Below are 19119 nucleotides of genomic sequence, written 5' to 3'. Positions count from 1 at the left end.
CTAAGGATCTAGCCAGCTGGCCAGTTCCTGTTCCTTCTGATATTTAAAAAAATGTAGGCTAGCCTGCTTATACATACATACATACAAACTACATATGCAACACTAGAATTATCAGAGCAAAAACCGAACATGAATCAGCATTCACAGCAATCACATATTGAAAAGGACAAATCATAGACTGACCACTACAGAACACAAAACGTAATCACCTTGTCCTGTTATTCTTTACTCTTCCTTTCCACAAAAACAGCATTCCCTCAGCTGAAAGGAACAGTGCCATTCCTACATTTACACGGCACGCATCAAACATACCTGAGTAAAAATGTTGTGAGTCTGGCTTAGAATCCACTTTGCGTCAGCATCTGGAGCTACAAACAGTTTCAAAGTCCCTATGTAAACATCAGTACAAAGGGTCCAGAAATGAGGGTCGTGTAAACTGTAAACTCCTTGCAACTGCTGAACCTAAAATACATAAGAGGCATTTAGAAATCAAATTTTTAAAAGGGAAACGAGAGAAATTTAGTGGTATACAAAAGAGCCCCATGAATGAACAATGTATGCCTATTTCTTTTGTTTAAACTGTGATGCAGCAAATGTACTTATAGACTCATAGAATTGTAGAACTGGAGGAGACCTTGCAGATCCTCTAGTCCTGCTCCCCTGGCAATACAGGAATATGCAGTTGTCCCATATGGGGATGGAATCTGCAACCTTGGCATTATCACCACTAACCAAATGAACCATGGTTGTCTAACTGCATTTACAGCCCACCTTTTTCTCCCAAGAAGCTCCAGGTGATGCACATGGCTCTCCCACTTTTCATTTCATACCCACAACAACCCTGGGAGGTAGGTTAGGCTGAGAGGAAGTAACAGCCCCAGTCACCCAATGAGCTTCATGGTCAGGTGGGGATTTGAACCATGGTGTGGGTTAAACCACAGAGCCTAGGGCTTGCCGATCAAAAGCGGTTCAAATCTCCGCGACGGGGTGAGCTCCTGTTGCTCGGTCCCTGCTCCTGCCAACCTAGCAGTTCGAAAGCATGCCAGTGCAAGTAAATAAATAAGTACCACTCCGGCGGGACGGTAAATGGCGTTTCCGTGTGCTGCTCTGGTTCGCCAGAAGTGGCTTAGTCATGCTGGCCACATAACCTGGAAGCTGTACGCCGGCTCCCTCGGCCAGTAAAGCGAGATGAGCACTGCAATCCCAGAGTCGGCCACGACTGGACCTAATGGTCAGGGGTCCCTTTACCTCTACCTATCCCTAGAACTGTGGTCCTAGTCCGACATTCTACCCAGTACACCACATTTATTACTTTTATTTATAGCATTGGCATCAGACTGTGTGGCATCCTATAATAAGAAGGCCAAATTCAAGCCGATTCTCTTTTTTACCTTGAAGACTAATAAAGCAATCCCAAACCTAGGTTCCTCTGGGAAGAGAGCCATTTCTTCAACTTCCTTCCCATAAACTGGCTTTCAATCCACGTAGGACGAATGGTCCTTTGTGCCGTTTGAAACATTACTGTTCTCCCAATTCAGTATGACCTTCATATTGAATGCACACTTGCAATACATTGTGTTTAAAATAATATGCTTGATTTTATCAGGACTGTTTTGCCTAATACACATAATCCCTTGAATTAAACAAAGGACCTCACTGCTTACAGCTTGAAACCTGAGAACATGTGAATTAATTACACAGGCAAGCTTTCTTCTGCTGATTTAAGTGTGCAGGTCATCAGATGTTCAAAGAGGCAAATAAAAATATTTCTAAAACAGACTATATAGGCCTATGATGCTGTGTTCCAATACCTTCTTGGAATTATTATATTTTACACAGAGTGATATCCAAGTATACAGCTACAATGCAGAACATTGCATTCTCTGACCCTCTCCACCCCAGAGTATATTACAGGCTTTTTTAAACATGTGGGGAAGGTACAAAGAGCAGTTTCCATCATGAAGCGCCCAGTGACTCAAGAAAAATACTAGACGCTATGCTTGTAGAATGTCAAGCATGCACCTTCACTGTTCAGCCTTAAATTATGAGCATCGAGAGCATCAAATATCAGCTAGTATCAACCCAATGCAGTACAGAAACTGTACAAAACCAGAAATTTGTTCTATCAGGTAATTAGATTTGTTTCATCATATTACGCTTTTGATCATTCAGGAAGAAGACGTGTACAGGATTTGTTGGAGGACATGTGTCCTTCAGACGTTCGGCTTCTGCGATTCTATTATCCAGGAGCATGTTTAAAACTTATGGAAATATTTCAACTTACTCTTTGATAGCATTGAGGCAGACTGCTTTCTAGGGAAGGTGGAGTTCGCTGCATCAAAATTCCAATGGACTCTCTCAGAAGTGGAACGACACTAGAAAGGTTTACAGAAGTCATCTTAAAACCGACACTTTTTTTCTTTTAACAAAGCATGCAAAACTATTCTTATGCAACACATGAGAAATAAGTACCTCCCAATCCTCAACTCCAAAAAGAGATTTTGGTGGCGGGGGGGGGGGTTAACCTGCTTTTTCAAGCAGTGCTGTAAGGGAATATGACAGGGGACAAGAGGGTTTAAAACAAAAAAACGTGACGAATTGAAACCAGGGCTGTCAACCAACAGAATTCTTTTTCCAGACAAAAAAAAAGTGAATGAGAGAAAGCCAGGACTTTTAATTTGCTCTGAAGCTTTATTCTCTAAATGCACATGTCTTGCATTAGGAAACCTTTGGGGGACAGTGGTAATTTTGATGAAAATGGCTAAGCCGCTCTTAGCCCACAGAATATAATGGGGCACAAATGTATAAATCTACAATTATAACTGTTGTTGCGTATTCCAACAAGAATACTAGTAGTATTCTACTTGCAGTACAATATTCATATAGGCAGCTGGTTTAAGAATAGGTTGAATAGGGACTTCCGGTGCGAGCGCGGCTCCCGTTGCAGGCGAGGGTTTTTTCCGGCGAGAAAGCCCTAGCTATTTTGGCCGAAAAGGGGGGTTCTTAGGGCGCAAAGACCCCCCGATAAACCTCTGGAGGGTGTCTAGAGGTCTAGGTTCCCGGCGGTATCAAAGCAGCTCGTCCGTTCTGCCAGGTAACCCCTGAAAGGAGGCGAAGAGAGCGACGGAACGAGCGGCGGATAATCGGGCAGCCATGGCGGCGGCTAACTAGCGAAGCCCCGAGCCTGCAGGGAATAGCGCTCCGCTCTCGATACGAAGAAAGCCGGATTTGCTGTTAAGAATTTTGAGAGTTGGTGATAAACAATAAGAAAGCTCCCGGCTAAAAAAAGAGAAGAATCCGAATTCAGCGGCTTGTCTGACATCATTGAAAAAGACGCAGCACTTTTGGCAGAGCCGAAAGAGAAAGTAAGTTTCCGCTAGCGGTTACTGTTTCTGTTTCCTCCGAGACTTTTTGGACCCGAGTCTCATTAAGTTAAAAAGTAACTTTCGGTAAAGAAAGAGGAGAAAAGAAGAAATTAAAGGGGGAACAGAGAAGCTCTGTGAGTAAAAGAGACCCAGTAACAACTGTAATTGCGGATATAGGAGAACAGAGAGGACTATTGGTAACAACTCAGTGAAGAAGCTATTGAGTCAGAAAGAAACTCCGACGCCATATTAATTGGAGGATTAGAAGGACTCCCGGCGCCATTTATAAATTACTTTAAAACATCTTTGAACAAAAAAGGAACTAGTCGGAGGCCTCCTGGACTCCCCACTCTGCTTAAAACTCTGGTTCAATCAGTGTAAACTGAATTTAAAAAAACAAAACAAACAGTGTGGATGTTTACTTAAAAGACTCTCTCTCCATAAGGTTGAAAAATCACTCTCCTGGTGATTTAGACTGGAAAAACTTCTCTCCTGGGTTTGGTTTAGTTTAACCCAAACATAAATTTGAAAACTTGGTGGAGGGAACTTAGCATTAACGGAACACTCAGGTGGCAACTACGAAGCCCGCCCCCCCCCATATATTGAACCATAACTTTTGGGTTTAGCTTTAATACCAACTTAAAAATTATATTGGAAGACCTAAGCTGACCTTCTCCGCAATTCAGACATCGCTTTTTGGACCATTTAGTAACATAAAGTACAGTTCTACCTGTCTAACGCCCTGGTGGGATTTAGCCCGAATAGGGGCAAGAAGAGTATCCGGACCACCTTGAACTGGATTAGCCCAGGTAGGGGCAAGAAGAACGTGGACTAATAATTAACCCCTGACGGGAAAGTGACAATATTTAGGACATTGAAAGGAAATTGTGTTTTCGGTAATTTTGTTCTTTTTTCTGGCTATTCCTCCCCCCCTTACTTTATATAGGCGATACCCTCTGTTTTTGGGTGGTTAACCTAATCGTGTTTAAGTGTATTTAATAGGGACATAAATACAAAATTACACAGTACATATATAGTATATATTGGACATTGAGATACAGAGGAATATGTCGCACACACAGAAAAAAGGGGCAGAGGGGGGAACACCAACAGACAGGAGAGCCTCAAAACAAGATACAGAATTTAGAACAGAAATATTAAAGATGTTTGCAGAAATAAAACAAAGCGAAAAGAATCTGGAGACAAAGTTAGAACAGGTAGACAATAAAATAGGGAAAATGGATAAAAAGATCGAGGAGACAGTCAGTGAACTGAAAGGACAGATTAAGGAGGTTTCTAGGAGAATGGATGAAGGATTTAAGAAGACAAAGCAGGAAATGAAAGAGATGAAGCGAGAAGAGGAGAGGATGAGAAATGAGATTGCAAACCTAAATAAAATACAAGAGGAAATAAAAGACTCTATCGCAATGAATGAATTGAAACAGAAAGAAGTTAATTTAAGGCTGAGGCAAGTACCGGAAATGCAAAACGAGAATATAAGAGAAAGACTTATAAAGGAAATCGCGCAGTGGATGGAGATATCGGAAGAAGAATTGGCAAAGACAATACATAATGCATACAGAATCAAAATTAGATCAAGTAGGGTAAAGAAATTCCCGGGTGATTGTCTGATCACTTTCAAAGATAGAGAGATGAAAAATCTGATTCTGCAAAGGAACAGAGAGAAGAGACTCTACATTGATGGGAATTACATAATTATATTCAAAGATATTCCAATAAGGCTGCTGAAACGAAGAGAAGCTTACAAGCCACTAGTACAGCTACTTAAGAAAAATAAGATCGATTTTAAATGGGAATTTCCGGAAGGTGTCTCTTTCTTTTACAAAGGAGTAAAAAGAAGATTGCTAAGCCCTGAGGAAATTGGAAAATTCACAAGAAGATATAAAGAATTACAACAAGGAGAGGAAGAGAGTAAAGGAGCAGAAGGAGGAATAAGAAGGAGGGAAAAGTCCGAATCAGGAGAAGAAGATGAGCAGATTGAAGGAGAGTTGGAAGAGGAGGGAGAAGAAGAAGAGGGAGAAGAGACAGAAAGGTTTTAAGTTTAAATCTTTAAATCCAGACAGCGGTAAGGAGAATGACGCTAAAATTATGGAACTGGAACATTAATGGAATGAACGATAAGAAGAAACGGAATGGAATCGAACACATCCTAAAGAAGAAGAATCTAGACATTATATGCCTTCAAGAAACGCACGTGGCCAAAAAACATAGGAAAATCCTTATTAATAAAAGATTAGGGAACGAATATATATCCTCGGACAAAAAGAAAAAAAGAGGCGTTGTCCTATATATCAAAAACAAAATTGAGTCCCGTCAACTATTCAAAGATGAAGAAGGAAGAATAATAGCGGCCCAAATTAAATGGCAAGGTGAAGAGTTGATAATTATTGGAATTTACGCTCCAAATGGGAACAAGACAGAATTTTTCAAACGATTGGAAGAAAAACTATTTGAATATCTGGACAAAAAAATCATAATAATGGGAGATATGAACGGCGTGATATCAACAGAAATGGACAGATTAAGGAAAGTAAAGAGTAAAGAAGGAAAGCTGCCTAAGACTTTCTTTACGATGATTAAGAACTGTAATCTAACTGACATCTGGAGATTTAGGCATCCTCTAGAGAAACAATTTACGTATCACTCGGAACCAAACCAATCAATGTCAAGAATAGACCAAATATGGGTCTCGAGCGAACTTATACCGAGAATCCAAAAAATTGAAATACAGGCCAAAGTTATCTCGGACCATAACCCGATTAAGATGGAGTTAAAAGGACTGGAAGAGCGAACTTTCAGATGGAGATTGAATGATAACTTATGAGCCGACCAAAAATTTGCTGAAAAAATACAGAAAAAACTGATAGAATATTTTCAGGATAACTTAGATAAAGGGACAAAACTGAGTACTGTCTGGGATGCAAGTAAGGCAGTGGTGAGGGGCCTATGTATTCAACAAGATGCATGGAAAAGAAAGAACAAAGAAAAAAAGACAAGAGAGATTCTGAGACAAATTATGGACAACGAACAAAAGCTGATTAAAAAACCTAATGATGAGAAGACAAAGCAAGAAATAAAGGCTCTACAAACCCAATTTGCTATGTTAATAAATAAAGAGGTCGAATGGAATATTAAAATGTTAAGGCAAAAAAACTTCGAGTTCGCAAATAAATCTGGAAAATGGCTGGCCTGGCAGGTAAAAAGAAGAAAAGAACAAAAACTGATTAATAAAATTGAATTAAATGGAGAAGAAATTACCGACCCGAAGGAAATTAGAAAAGGTTTTGTGGATTACTATAAACAACTATACAGGAAAAGTGAAAGGAACAACAAAGAAAAAATAGAAAGATATCTGGAAGGGAAGATGTTGAAGAAGATCCCGACAGATCAAAAAGAACAGTTAAATGCACCAATATGTAGAGAAGAGGTAGAAGAAGTGATAAAAGAACTAAAAAGAGGGAAGGCACCAGGCCCTGATGGGTTTACATCAAGTTATTATAAAGAAATGAAAGATGTGTTGATAATCCCGCTGATTGAAGTAATGAACAACATATTAAAAGAAAGAGATATTCCAGACACTTGGAAAGAGGCATTTATTTCAATAATTCCTAAACAAGATTCGGATCCAACTCAAATTAAGAACTACAGACCCATTTCTTTGTTAAATACGGACTATAAGATCTTTGCGGGTGTCTTAGCCAAAAGAATAAAAAAGATACTTTCAAAAATCATACACAAAGACCAAGCTGGGTTTTTACCGGGAAGACAAATAAGTGATAATACAAGAAATAAAGTTAATATTATCGAATTCCTATCCAGTAGATGTGATAAACCAGCATGTTTAATTTTCGTAGACGCGGAGAAAGCGTTCGATAATGTGGTCTGGGATTTTATGATGAAAAACTTAGAGGTTATGGAGCTGGGCCAGGAATTTCTGAACGGCATAAGGGCAATCTACACAGAACAAAAAGCAAGATTGATAGTCAACAGTGTTATTTCGGAAGATATTAAAATTGCTAAGGGAACAAGACAGGGGTGCCCGCTTTCACCATTGTTGTTTATAGTGGTCCTGGAAACCTTACTAAATGCAATAAGACAAAACAAAAAAATTAAAGGGGTGACATTAGGTGCTAATGAATATAAAGTTAAAGCTTACGCAGATGACGTGGCCCTGATGGTGGAAGAGCCGATAGAAAGTACAAAGGAGATTTTGGACGAGATGGGGAAATTTGGCGATATAGCAGGATTTAAACTGAACAAAGGGAAAACAAAAATGATCGTTAAAAATCTGGATCAGGATAAGATTGACCAATTGCAACAAAGAACAGGGATTGAGGTAGTTAGAAAGGTTAAGTACTTGGGAATATGGCTTTCTGGAAAGAATATCGATCTATATCAAAACAACTACACCCCAGTTTGGAATAGAATAAAAAAAGAATTGGAGATATGGGCTAGAATGAAACTATCATTCTGGGGACGAATATCAATAGTTAAGATGATGGTGCTCCCTAAGCTGTTATTCCTGTTCCAAACTATACCGATACTAAAAGGAAAAAAAGATTTTAGAGACTGGCAAAAGGTAGTATCAAGATATGTCTGGGAAGGGAAGAAGCCCAGAATTAAATTTAAATTACTGACAGAAATTAAAGAAAGAGGTGGCTTCTCCCTACCAGACATGAGGCTGTATTATGAAGCGGCATGTTTGTGCTGGTTAAAAGAGTGGGTGAAACTGGAAAATAAGGAACTTTTAGATTTGGAAGGTTATAATAACAGATTCGGGTGGCACGCGTACCTATGGTGCGACAAAAAAAGGGTTCATAAGGGGTTTGGTGATCACATCTTCAGAGGTGCGTTAATAGAGGTCTGGGATAGATATAAAAATATACTAGAACCAAAAACTCCCCACTGGTTATCCCCCCTAGAAATAATGGACGTAAAGAAAATTAATATGAGAAGAAAGTGGGGAAGATACGAAGAAATGGTGACCAATGAAGGAGGAAAGTGGAAAATAAAGTCATACGACCAAGTCAAAGCCCTTACATACGATTGGCTGCACTATTTTCAGATTAATGAAATGTTTAAAAAAGAGGTGAAGGAAAGGGGTTACGAGGAAAAAGAATCTAGATACCAAAAAGAGATAATAAATAATGAACATAAAAATCTGTCAAAAATGTATAAAATGCTGCTGGAGTGGAATATGAAGGACGAAGAAGTAAAATCAGTGATGGTTCAGTGGGAGAGGGACTTTGGATATAACATCCAATCGGAAGACTGGGATAGGTTATGGAAGGTGAATATAAAATTTACGGCGTGTACTCTATTGAAAGAAAACATGATGAAGATGCTTTACAGGTGGTATATGACACCAGTAAAGCTGGCAAAGATGTATAAGGCAGACAACAAATGTTGGAAGTGTAGACAGAAAGAAGGGACATTCTATCACCAATGGTGGGAATGTAAAAAAATTAAAAGTTTTTGGGAGGAGATCTACAACGAAATGAAAAAGATGCTGAGATACACCTTTGCAAAAAAGCCAGAAAGCTTCCTATTGGGTATGGTAAGAAAAGATATTGAAAGGAAAGATCGTAAGCTCTTCCAGTATGCGGTAACGGCTGCTAGAATTGTGTTAGCTCAGAGATGGAAGCAGGAGGAAGTCCCGACTGTTGAAGAGTGGAGAGAAAAATTGATAGAATATGTAGAACTTGACAGATTAACAGGGAAAATTAGACATACTAAAGACCAAAAGTTTATACAAGACTGGGGAAAATTTGTGGGTTATCTGGAAAATAATTGTGATGTAAATACAACGCTAGTGGGTTTTAAAGAGGCACTGTAAAGATTCAATAAGTATTGTCTATTAGAAATATGGAAAGAAGGGAGGAAAAATGGCAATATGTAAGAATGGAATGCGTAAGAAAGGATAACTACGAATGATGGTTAGTAACGCTGAAGGAAGTCAAAAATGGATGAAAATGTTGTAACATGGATAAAATGTATAATTGGTTGGAAACCAATAAAATTTTAAAATGCAAAAAAAAAAAAAAAAAAAAAGAATAGGTTGAATAAATTCAACAACCAAATGTATCCCTATCATGTTTTATGACTTTCTTGATATTGCATGTGGGGGCTGTGACCGAAATAATAAAATTCAATTCAATTAAACAACAACCCTACCCATAGCAGTTTTTAGGGCTTCCACCGTATTGTAATCCTTACTGACAGAGACCAACTAGTTGTGAGCTGCAGGAAGTGAAGCCATTTGCTGCGTGTGTGTGTCTGCAAGACAGCCATTGGAAGGATTCCCACAGATTCCCCCAAAGACTGGGCAACACACTCATCATCTGCAACCCGAGTACGCAGTTCGGATCGAGCTCATTTCAATCTCTGGCCAAAACAGTATGACGACCCGCCACAATGACATGTTTTCATGGTCATCGTAACCATGGGAATCGGTTCAGAAGCCAAGCCACGGGCACAATGCATGCAATCAAACGGGCCCTTGTGAAAGAAACATGTCACAGGTCACACACAGTTTTATCAGGAACTGTGCAAAAGGAAAGAATGCCCCATTGTTGCCGGGGATTGGATATATAAGCCCCAGGGGGAGAGAAAGACTAGCTGCAGAGCGCTCAAGACGCTACATAAATAATGCCAGAGGCCGAGGGACGGAACGTAAGCGGTTACAGAAAGGCTTCAGCTTGCCCAGAATCAAACAGGAAGCCTGGGGCAGCCAGGGAGATCTCCCAAGTTCTTCGGACAATACGGCTTCAAAGGGGGTGGATGGAGTGTTGGCAAAGCAGGAATCCAAGTAATGACATGCATTGTGCATTTAAAAGTTTGAACTTGCAGAGCTTAAAAATACACTTGCGTCCAGAGATGGTTTGTCAAGAGCAAAGGAAGGCATGCAGTGCAAGCTCATGCTTCTGTGACTCTCTTGCTACTTTCCGTAAAAATCCAGAGTTCAGGAAAATATCGTATCTTTACACTTCTAATAAATAAGCTACTATTTAGCAGACCAACATTATTTCCTTGCGGGGGGCGGGGATCAATGCCAAGTCTATCAGACAACAGCCTGTGGCTCAGGGACTTTCTAGAGAATAACTATGGGGTAAGAAACACCCCAGATACAAGATCTGCAGGATCTTCCTGAAATCTATATGGAAGAAATGATGTTTTAAAACACGCACGCACATTGTTGATTCTGCAGACCCAAGATCCATTACAACGGTAATTACAATAGCCATAAAAATGTAGAAGAAATGCAAGAGACATTCTTGTCCTTGCGTCTGGCTTGGGGAATGTTTTTCTTATGATCCAAGATAATAAGGGCGGGAGGGAGGCGAGGAGACCGACCATAAAACAAAATTACTAGGGACTGGTTCAGCCATAATGAAATGACTTGTCGAAAACAGCCAGCTGTGCACTTCTTGAAATGAGACAACCCAAGATTTCAGCAGAGCTCAAGCTGCAAGCATTTGGAAGCAATTAGAGGCTTCTTCCGCTAACTGCAAAAGCGACAATATCATGGAACCGGTAGAAGCAGAAAGGTCCCATGGTGAAGGTACCGGGATAGCCAACAAGTACAAGTTCCACTGCTTAGGATTTCTTTGGCTCCAAAGCATAAGCACCATCTCTAGGGGGCCCCGGAGGGCCCAAGGGGCACCCATAATCTGGGGCCCCAGTCAGCACCCCTGCTCCAAAATGAAGATGTTACATAATATGGGGCATATTATGAATCTTCAGACACCAAGTACATTGTAAATGGGAACATGTGCGTGTCTGTGTTTTTACACATACTGCACAGCATACCTATGAGAAATAAAGATATCACAATTATCAGCCATTTTGAATACCCTCAAACCTTCAATGGCACAGTCCATATTTAAGTGCTACCCTGCGTTTTCTCTCTCTCCATCTTTCCAGCAAATACACCGAGATCATTACGTAAGAACCAATAACTGTATTGATGGTGAAATAATGAGTGTGGAAAGAACAAAAACTTAAGGCAGAGATGAAAAAGGCTGCAATACGCAGCTTCTTCCATATATATCTATATCTATATATAGATATATAGATATAGATATTCCTTTTTGAGCTGGAATAAGAGAGAGAGAGAGGAATATCCTCCACCCTGTCTTTGAACTTCATTTGAGTGCATTAAGTTTGAGGAGTGGCTTGAAAGCTCTTGACTCAAAGTTGAATCCCAATGGCACCTTTCCCAGGCGCTTTGGGTCCTCCACAAACTGCTGCTCACTGGCCGTGTAGCAGAGGAAAATGCCAATGATCCAAACTTCCAGGCCAACAGCTTCTTGGAGCCAGTCCGAAAGTATGTTATATCCACACCTTAAAACAGCCAATTAATGCTATGGAGGAAAAACATTCCTACCATCACTTCCCAGGCTGAAATAAAGACCACACTGGAGTCTACTAGACATCCCTAAATCTCATGGTGGGCTCAGGAGATCCTCAGACTCAGGCTTCCCAACCCACAACACACTGCACACTGAGCTGTTTAATTTTAGTTTAAAGCCCACTTCGGAACAACTACAACACAACAGTCCTTAAAAAGAAATATTCAAAAGGAGCAATGGGAGGAGAGGAACTATTCCTTTTAGCAAGGAGGTTACGAGATTCTCAATGAAAACTGTGGAATCATCAATTCAAGTAATTCAAAAGAAGTTTTTTGCTAGATGACCTCATAAGCCTTTTTCCAAAGGTCTGTGGTGAAGTGTCGCCGCAGGAGGAGAAACTGATGTCAGTCCATCCTACTGCAAACATTCACACAGCTATTGAGTAATAAATTCCCATCAGAGGCTGTGTGGTTTGAAATTAAAATGTTTGGTATATGTATTAAAACAAACACAGGGAAGAATGTGGACAAAAAGCCAGGCGGATAAACAGCAATAGTCAAATAAAAGCCTAAGAAACATGGCTGGAAAACTGTGACTTGCGATTCTGAATCAGAAAGCAAGCAAAGACCATAATTTGCCAGATCAGATGCAACAGAAAACTATGGTATGGTGGAAAGACGGAAGGGGAGGGGTGAGCACACAAGGGTAAAGTCCTGCATGCAAACCAAGCTAAAATCGTCATGGTGGGTGGGTGTTGGGTGTTGGGGAGAGTATAATGGGCAATATCTAATATTTACCACTGAAGATGAGACTTCCCTCTCCTCCCCGCTGAAGTCTCCACACCTTCCCAACCTATTCCAGAGGGTCCTCCAACACACCAGAGCAGATTTTGGGAGGGGGCTGCAGATGGAAGAGTGGGAAGTCCATTGTTTGAATTTTGGATCCCGCCTTTCACTCCCTTTAAGGAGTCTCAAAGCGGCTAACATTCTCCTTTCCCTTCCTCCCCCACAACAAACACTCTGTGAGGTCAGTGGGGCTGAGAGACTTCAAAGAAGTGTGACTAGCCCAAGGTCACCCAGCAGCTGCATGTGGAGGAGCGGAGACGCGAACCCAGTTCCCCAGATTACAAGACTACCACTCTTAACCACTACACCACACTGGCTCTCACTGTGCAAGCTGAACCCCCTTGGATGTTGCCCATGGGGGGGGGGAGGTTAATGGAGTCTGCAGTCGATACAAATAGGAAAGAAGTACCGAGAGCTCAGCAGAAGCTTTCCCCTTTCTTTTAAGGTATGGACTATTTAAAACTGTCCTGGGTAAGATTTCTACCCAGATTTCTTATGGACTTTCCAGCTGATCAATAGGAAGGGAGTGATAGAAAGAAAACGTGAAAGAGGGGAGAGAAAGGGCAACCTGGAAGAAGGAACAAACAGGTATCAAAGTCTCAAAATTCAGCAGCATCTGAAAATCTAAGTTGGAAATACTTGACTGACCTATCTACTTTGGGGGACACGGGATAAGGCACAAGATGTAATTTTCTTTTGCAACTTCAGAGTAGTGCAGTTTTTCGACTACTGAGCTAGCTAGCAAGGGCTTGAAACATTTACATTTGTATCTAAACCATTTCAGAGTCCGTCTACCTTGTCCAAAAATGTACCATGGAAATTACACTTGAAAATACAGCCACTTTTGTAAATTAAGAATGTGCACCACCATTAAGGTACATCATTCAAAGGCTTTATTTCTTAGCCCACTTAATATGCAGCACATTCATTCTTCCAGCTCGGTATAATGCTTAGCCTTTGGTGTTTCCGCATCACCATTGTGGCTTAGACAGTGGCTTTCTTGAGAACTCTTGATTAATGTTATTCTGTGTCACACAGCGAATCCTATGTACATAGAAGATTCTAGAGCAGAGCCAACATTCTGACATCTTTGTTGTGTGCTTGGAAGCATATCTATTTTTGTTTGGAAGGAACTACATGCCTGCATAAATCACTGCGGTTCTTGGAAAAGATTAAATTGCAATCTGATAACAAGTTTGGTTGTTTTCTAGGGACAAGCTAAAGGACAAAAATAGTTTCTGTAACTTGTAAACTTTTAGGTAGGATGTTAACGAAAGATCTTTGACAGCCATCCTTAAACTCAACCATTTTCCATTAAACTTTTACAAACAATAACGTGCAGCGTTTTTCTTTAGTTTTTAAAATATTGGGGCAATAGATCAGGGGCCTTGTTTGAGACAACCACAGTTTTCTTTGTAAGCATGCTTATAAAGAAACCCTCCGTTTCCCCTTCTGAATGAGCTGCATTCAGCTCTGCACATTACCCTGACTTATATTACACCAGCCAATCAACTCCAGTATGCACAAGTGGGGATGGATGTTCAAGCCCCACACTGGGCAAAAGATTCCTCTACAATTCTATGATTCTGTGATTCCACAGTGAGACATTTGCACTAATTTGACTTTAGTAGAGAGCAGGTGGGCGCTGTGGTCTAAACCACTGAACCTCTTGGGCTTGCCGATCGGAAGGTCGGCGGTTCGAATCCGCACGATGGGGTGAGCTCCTGTTGCTCTGTCCCGGCTTCTGCCAACCTAGCAGTTCAAAAGCACACCAGTGCAAGTAGATAAATAGGTGCCACTGCAGTGGGAAGGTAAATGGCGTTTCCATGCGCTCTGGTTTCCGTTACAGTGTCCTGTTGTGCCAGAAGCGGTTTAGTCATGCTGGCCACATGTCTGTGGACAAATGCTGGCTCCCTTGGCCTGAAAAGTGAGATGAGCACCGCACCCCATAGTCAAATTTCTACTGTACGTCCAGGGGTCCTTTACCGTACATTTACCTTTGCTGAAGCTGTAGTAAACTGGAAATCAAGTGCTACATTGGCAAAAAGGAGAGTTGCCACTGTTTAATCCCTTTTTCTTTTCTTTTTTGGAGGCAAGTGTAATACTGACCTGATCAGCTCCAATCCCCATTATCAAAATACAGTACAAGTTGAAAGCCACTTCACATGTATTTTTCCTTTTTTTGCAGTAGAATGCACCCACCGACATCACCAATTTACATGCATGTTCATAGTGTTTGGTAATACTGTTACAAAACCTAACATCAGACATGCCACCAGAGCTCATTCCCCTACTCATTCTCTGCAGGGTGTGCCAATATGTGCCATTACTGGCCAGCAATATTCTTCTCCTATCTAGACAAGCCCTACACAGGACTCATGGATCACTCTCTACTAAAGAAAATAAACGGACACCATTCACACGTAGAAAGCAGCAACATTCAGACACAAGTAGGAGAATATTTCCGTCCCCCATGATACTCCACTGTTGACTGGAGAGTCACCATAATCCAACCTAGACTTCAAAGGGAAGATCTACTGTAGAACTGCTGGACTAGGACTTACTAGACTGGATAGCTTAGTTGGTTAAGGAAAGACGTGTGGATCCAGAATTGGCCTCCACAGTCACTGTTAAGATCCAATTCTTGGAAGACCATCTTACTCGGCTACAAGTAATTGCAGAAGAAGAGGCTGATAATGCCAAAGTTGCAAGTTTGATTCTGCATATTCCTGCACTGCAGCAGGTTGAACTAGATGATCCTGGGATCCCTTCCAACTCTATGATTCTAATAAACTTCTAATAGTAAATTCAATTCTACTTTATTCAGACTTAATTGGGTCTATGGACTTCTTTCCTACTAAAAGTATTACAACTAGCAGAGGAGGGGGGGATACTATTTTCATAGTACAGTGGCACCTCGGGTTACAAACGCTTTGGGTTACAAACTCTTTGGGTTACAAACTCCACTAACTCAGAAATAGTACCTCAGGTTGAGAACTTTGCCCCAGGAAGAGAACAAAAATGGTGCAGCGGCACTGGGAGGCCCCATTAGCTAAAGTGGTACCTCAGGTTGAGAACGGTTTCGGGTTAAGAACGGACCTCCAGAACGAATTAAGTTCATAACCCGAGGTACCACTGTATCTGCAACTGTCGGTATGTCACTGTCTATTATTATCTCACGGCCTTTTGGCCCAAGACTTGACATTTTTCTCTCTGGATACTTGCCGATTGGAGATAACTTTTCATGGATATAATGAAGTGGGCTCCAGCCCATACAAAGTGTGCTCTAGGCCCCTGTAATTTGAGAATTGTTTTCATTTTATAACAGTAATTAATATCGGAGTGGGACATGCCATTAGCCTTAGAATACCGAAGACATTGTTTAAAGAACCGCACAGCAACTGACATCCTTCCGCATACGTACAACCATGATACAGATATTGCCCGCTTGTTGCGCAAAAAGGCCATGTTGCCTCATTTCCATGTTGCATGACACAAATCTGGCCTAGAACCAAGGCAATGACACTGCACTATCATAAAACCAGAGCTTGGGGCTGATAGCTGGTGCTGATATCTTTTAAAAGAGCCACAGAAACGTGATTCACAAGTCAACAGAAGTAAGTCCAAATTTGCTGCCATCAGCTTTAGACCCCCCCCCCCCAAGTTTCAAAATGTAAAGAGCTGGGGAGCACTATAAATCAATGAAAGCCAACGCTGTCAATGGAATTCAGATTTAACGCCAAGAACTTAAGGTGAACATTGGGGCTGGGTTATTTTGCAGCGGTGCCTCTGATTCAGAAATTGCTTCCAGGAGGCAGAAGTGGTGTTGTCCTGCAGCCAAATTTCACCCTTCTCCACCACCTCCCATCCATACACCCTTTCCCCAGCAGCTGGCTGCTTGCACTCTCTTGCGCTACCAAGAAATCATCTGTGCAGCATGCTCATCTCCCAGAAATTCTCACTTCCAGATCAGAGAGAAACAAAATATTACACAAACTTAGATGCTAAGGGTGTATAAGCTTGAGCTGCAACTCTGCTTTTCTTCATTACCCTTGTGGAGTATTAAGGATTATTCCTAACTAAATACAAGTAGAGGTAAGAAGGCAAAAGAAGCCACGTAGAGAAAATACACATTTTGTGCATCTCAGGTTATCAGTTTCCATCTTTTAGCAAACATGTAGTTTTCACACTGAAAACTATGTATTTCATGTGCAAAAGATTCCCTTTCCCACTTAGAAATGCCTACAGACAACAGTTTTTGTATGGTACGGCAATGAATAAAAAAATTAAAAACAGTTCTTGAGCCTCGTCTTCAAAAGCTACATAAACAGTATAGTCTTCATTTGACAGAATGGAAGACAATTTTGTTCATAACCTCAAACAAGTCCATGCCCGGTTTAAATCTGAAAGAAAGGGTACTAGCTCAAGTATTCTACTATCCACTAGCCCCACCTTTTTTGAAATCTCTTCAAAAACACACCATAATGCTGGTCTCCAAAGGTAGAAGATGTCCCTATTCCATGCCTCCCCAACAGGAACACTGACAAAATTTGTGGGAGAAAGCAAAACCTTCCAAAAAGGCTTAAAGTGAATTTAACATGCTAAGCCTTCATCGCTGACTCAGCCCACAAATGCAGATATAAGACGGGTAAATCAGGGAAACCACACATCTAAGACAATCGCCCCAATATATATATTTTTAAAGAAAATTGCTTGCTCCCCTTCTCACATCATGTAGGAGCTTAGTTTTAGTGGGGGCACCCAGCAATCTATACACCACAAAAGTGAAGTACAAATTGTTTGACTCAGGCCTACCCATATTGGGCTCTATACACAAAGGCCAAAGTTGTCGTCTAAAGAAGTCGTTGAAAGCTCCCTCTATTACCATCTTAAGACAGGAACATTGCAGACAACAGCTTAGACCCGGGACTGCCAACCTATTTTGGTTCATGGGCAGGTCTGCGAACCGGAGAAACTGCCGCGATCATCAAGCACAAATTGCAACCTATTCCATTGGGTCCAACAGAATGCTTCTTTCAATCCTAATTCCAGCACGGGGAGAAAACCCCATGGTTGCTTTGGAAACCCTCTTGCGGGCATATCTGTGCCCGTGGGCATCACACTGGCAACCGTTGGTTTAGACTCCTATCCTCACTCCGAAAGCTTTTAAAAACATTGCTCCTAACGTGCAACTTAATGAAGAGTTCTGTGTGATTGAAAAGTCTGAATGCCTTGTCAGCTTCTATTTACAACTGTTTTTGAAAGCTATGTTACACAGCGGAACACTTTCCCGATTCAGAAATCCATTGTTGCGTGGGGTACTTTTTCAATAAGCTTGAGACATTCCACCACCAAAGGCAGCAAGAAGCCTCAGAAGACAACGACGGATATTGAGCAGCTTTTTATGAGAAGTTTGGCAGCTGAGTTTGGGTGAAGACTACACTGCGTGCCAGCCAGCAGGCCTCCACTGAATTTGAGGCCATTCTTGTTCATTTAGGAGTACAGTACATTGCTTATATAAACAACACACAACGGAAAGATGCTTCACAATGGGGGTCAGAAAGGCCATTTTGCAAGCCTAAAATACGCAGAAATTACATGCGCAAGCAAGATTGGCTGCCGACAGGAGAACGTTTTAGGTGTGAAAATAAATGGCTAAACGATGGGAGAAAGGGGGAGAGGAACAAGTAAGCAAGAAAGTAAACGGATGCTGCAATTATAGCAATTGACAATCAAGGCTGCAATATTTGCTTTAATTCCAAACCCTAGAAAATGACCACCCATCCCAGCACTTACCTTACTCCTATAAGCATAGCTATCAGCATCGAACAGATAGGATCAGCTATCATTAAACCATAGTTCTGCATCAGTAACGCAGATATGATTACACCAACACTTCCAAGTGTGTCAGCAACAATATGTAAAAATACACCTACAAACAAACATACATTAAGATCAGAAAGCATATTAATGTATTTTTTTAAAACGTAAATTTCAGTAGGCCTTCAAATAAGTGGCACAGCCGACAATGGATAGCAGACAAACGGTTCCTGTGTAAATATTTACACTCATAAAAATACAGGACATGCCTATTATCACATTACATTTGCAGGAGAAATCTGTTACAGCAAATCTCAATTCCATTCTGCAAAGGTGGTGTCAGAAGCTGTGAGCCACAAGTGGAATCCATACTGGGGCTTTTCCCGGTTTCTAGAAGATGCAGCGCAGGCTATTTTCACATCACTCAGACAACACAAACAATCCAAGAAGTGGTACCCATGCCAAACATACTATGGAAACAGCTCCTTCATATGATCAGGAACATTTTTGCAAGAGGAGTTGCCATTTATTTACATTATTTGTGGGTCACCCTCTAACATAAGTCACCTGGGTGACTCACACGATGAAAAAAAACACCCTATAATAAAATAGGTTCTTTCCTAAAACAAAAACAAAAAACTGTAATAAAATAATACATAACACTAAAATAAATTTTCACTATTTGTCTATATACCAGTTTCCCAAATGGTTACATGT

General features: G+C 40.9%; 1 protein-coding gene across 1 annotated transcript in view; it reads right to left on the bottom strand.

Moving 5' to 3' along the window:
- The window catches only part of SLC30A7 (solute carrier family 30 member 7), a 41999-nt gene that overhangs the window by 4836 nt on the left and 18044 nt on the right, over positions 1-19119 (bottom strand). The window contains exons 9-11 of the mRNA XM_083511198.1: positions 18379-18514; positions 2285-2375; positions 313-462 (exon numbers count right to left, since the gene is read on the bottom strand). Coding sequence (XP_083367324.1) covers positions 313-462; positions 2285-2375; positions 18379-18514 — 377 coding nt within the window. The remainder of the gene's footprint in view (positions 1-312; positions 463-2284; positions 2376-18378; positions 18515-19119) is intronic.

The sequence above is a fragment of the Podarcis liolepis genome (genome assembly GCF_965112155.1).
Source record: "Podarcis liolepis genome assembly, chromosome: 6".
NCBI lineage: Eukaryota > Metazoa > Chordata > Lepidosauria > Squamata > Lacertidae > Podarcis > Podarcis liolepis.
This window is presented reverse-complemented; position numbering and strand designations above follow the sequence as displayed.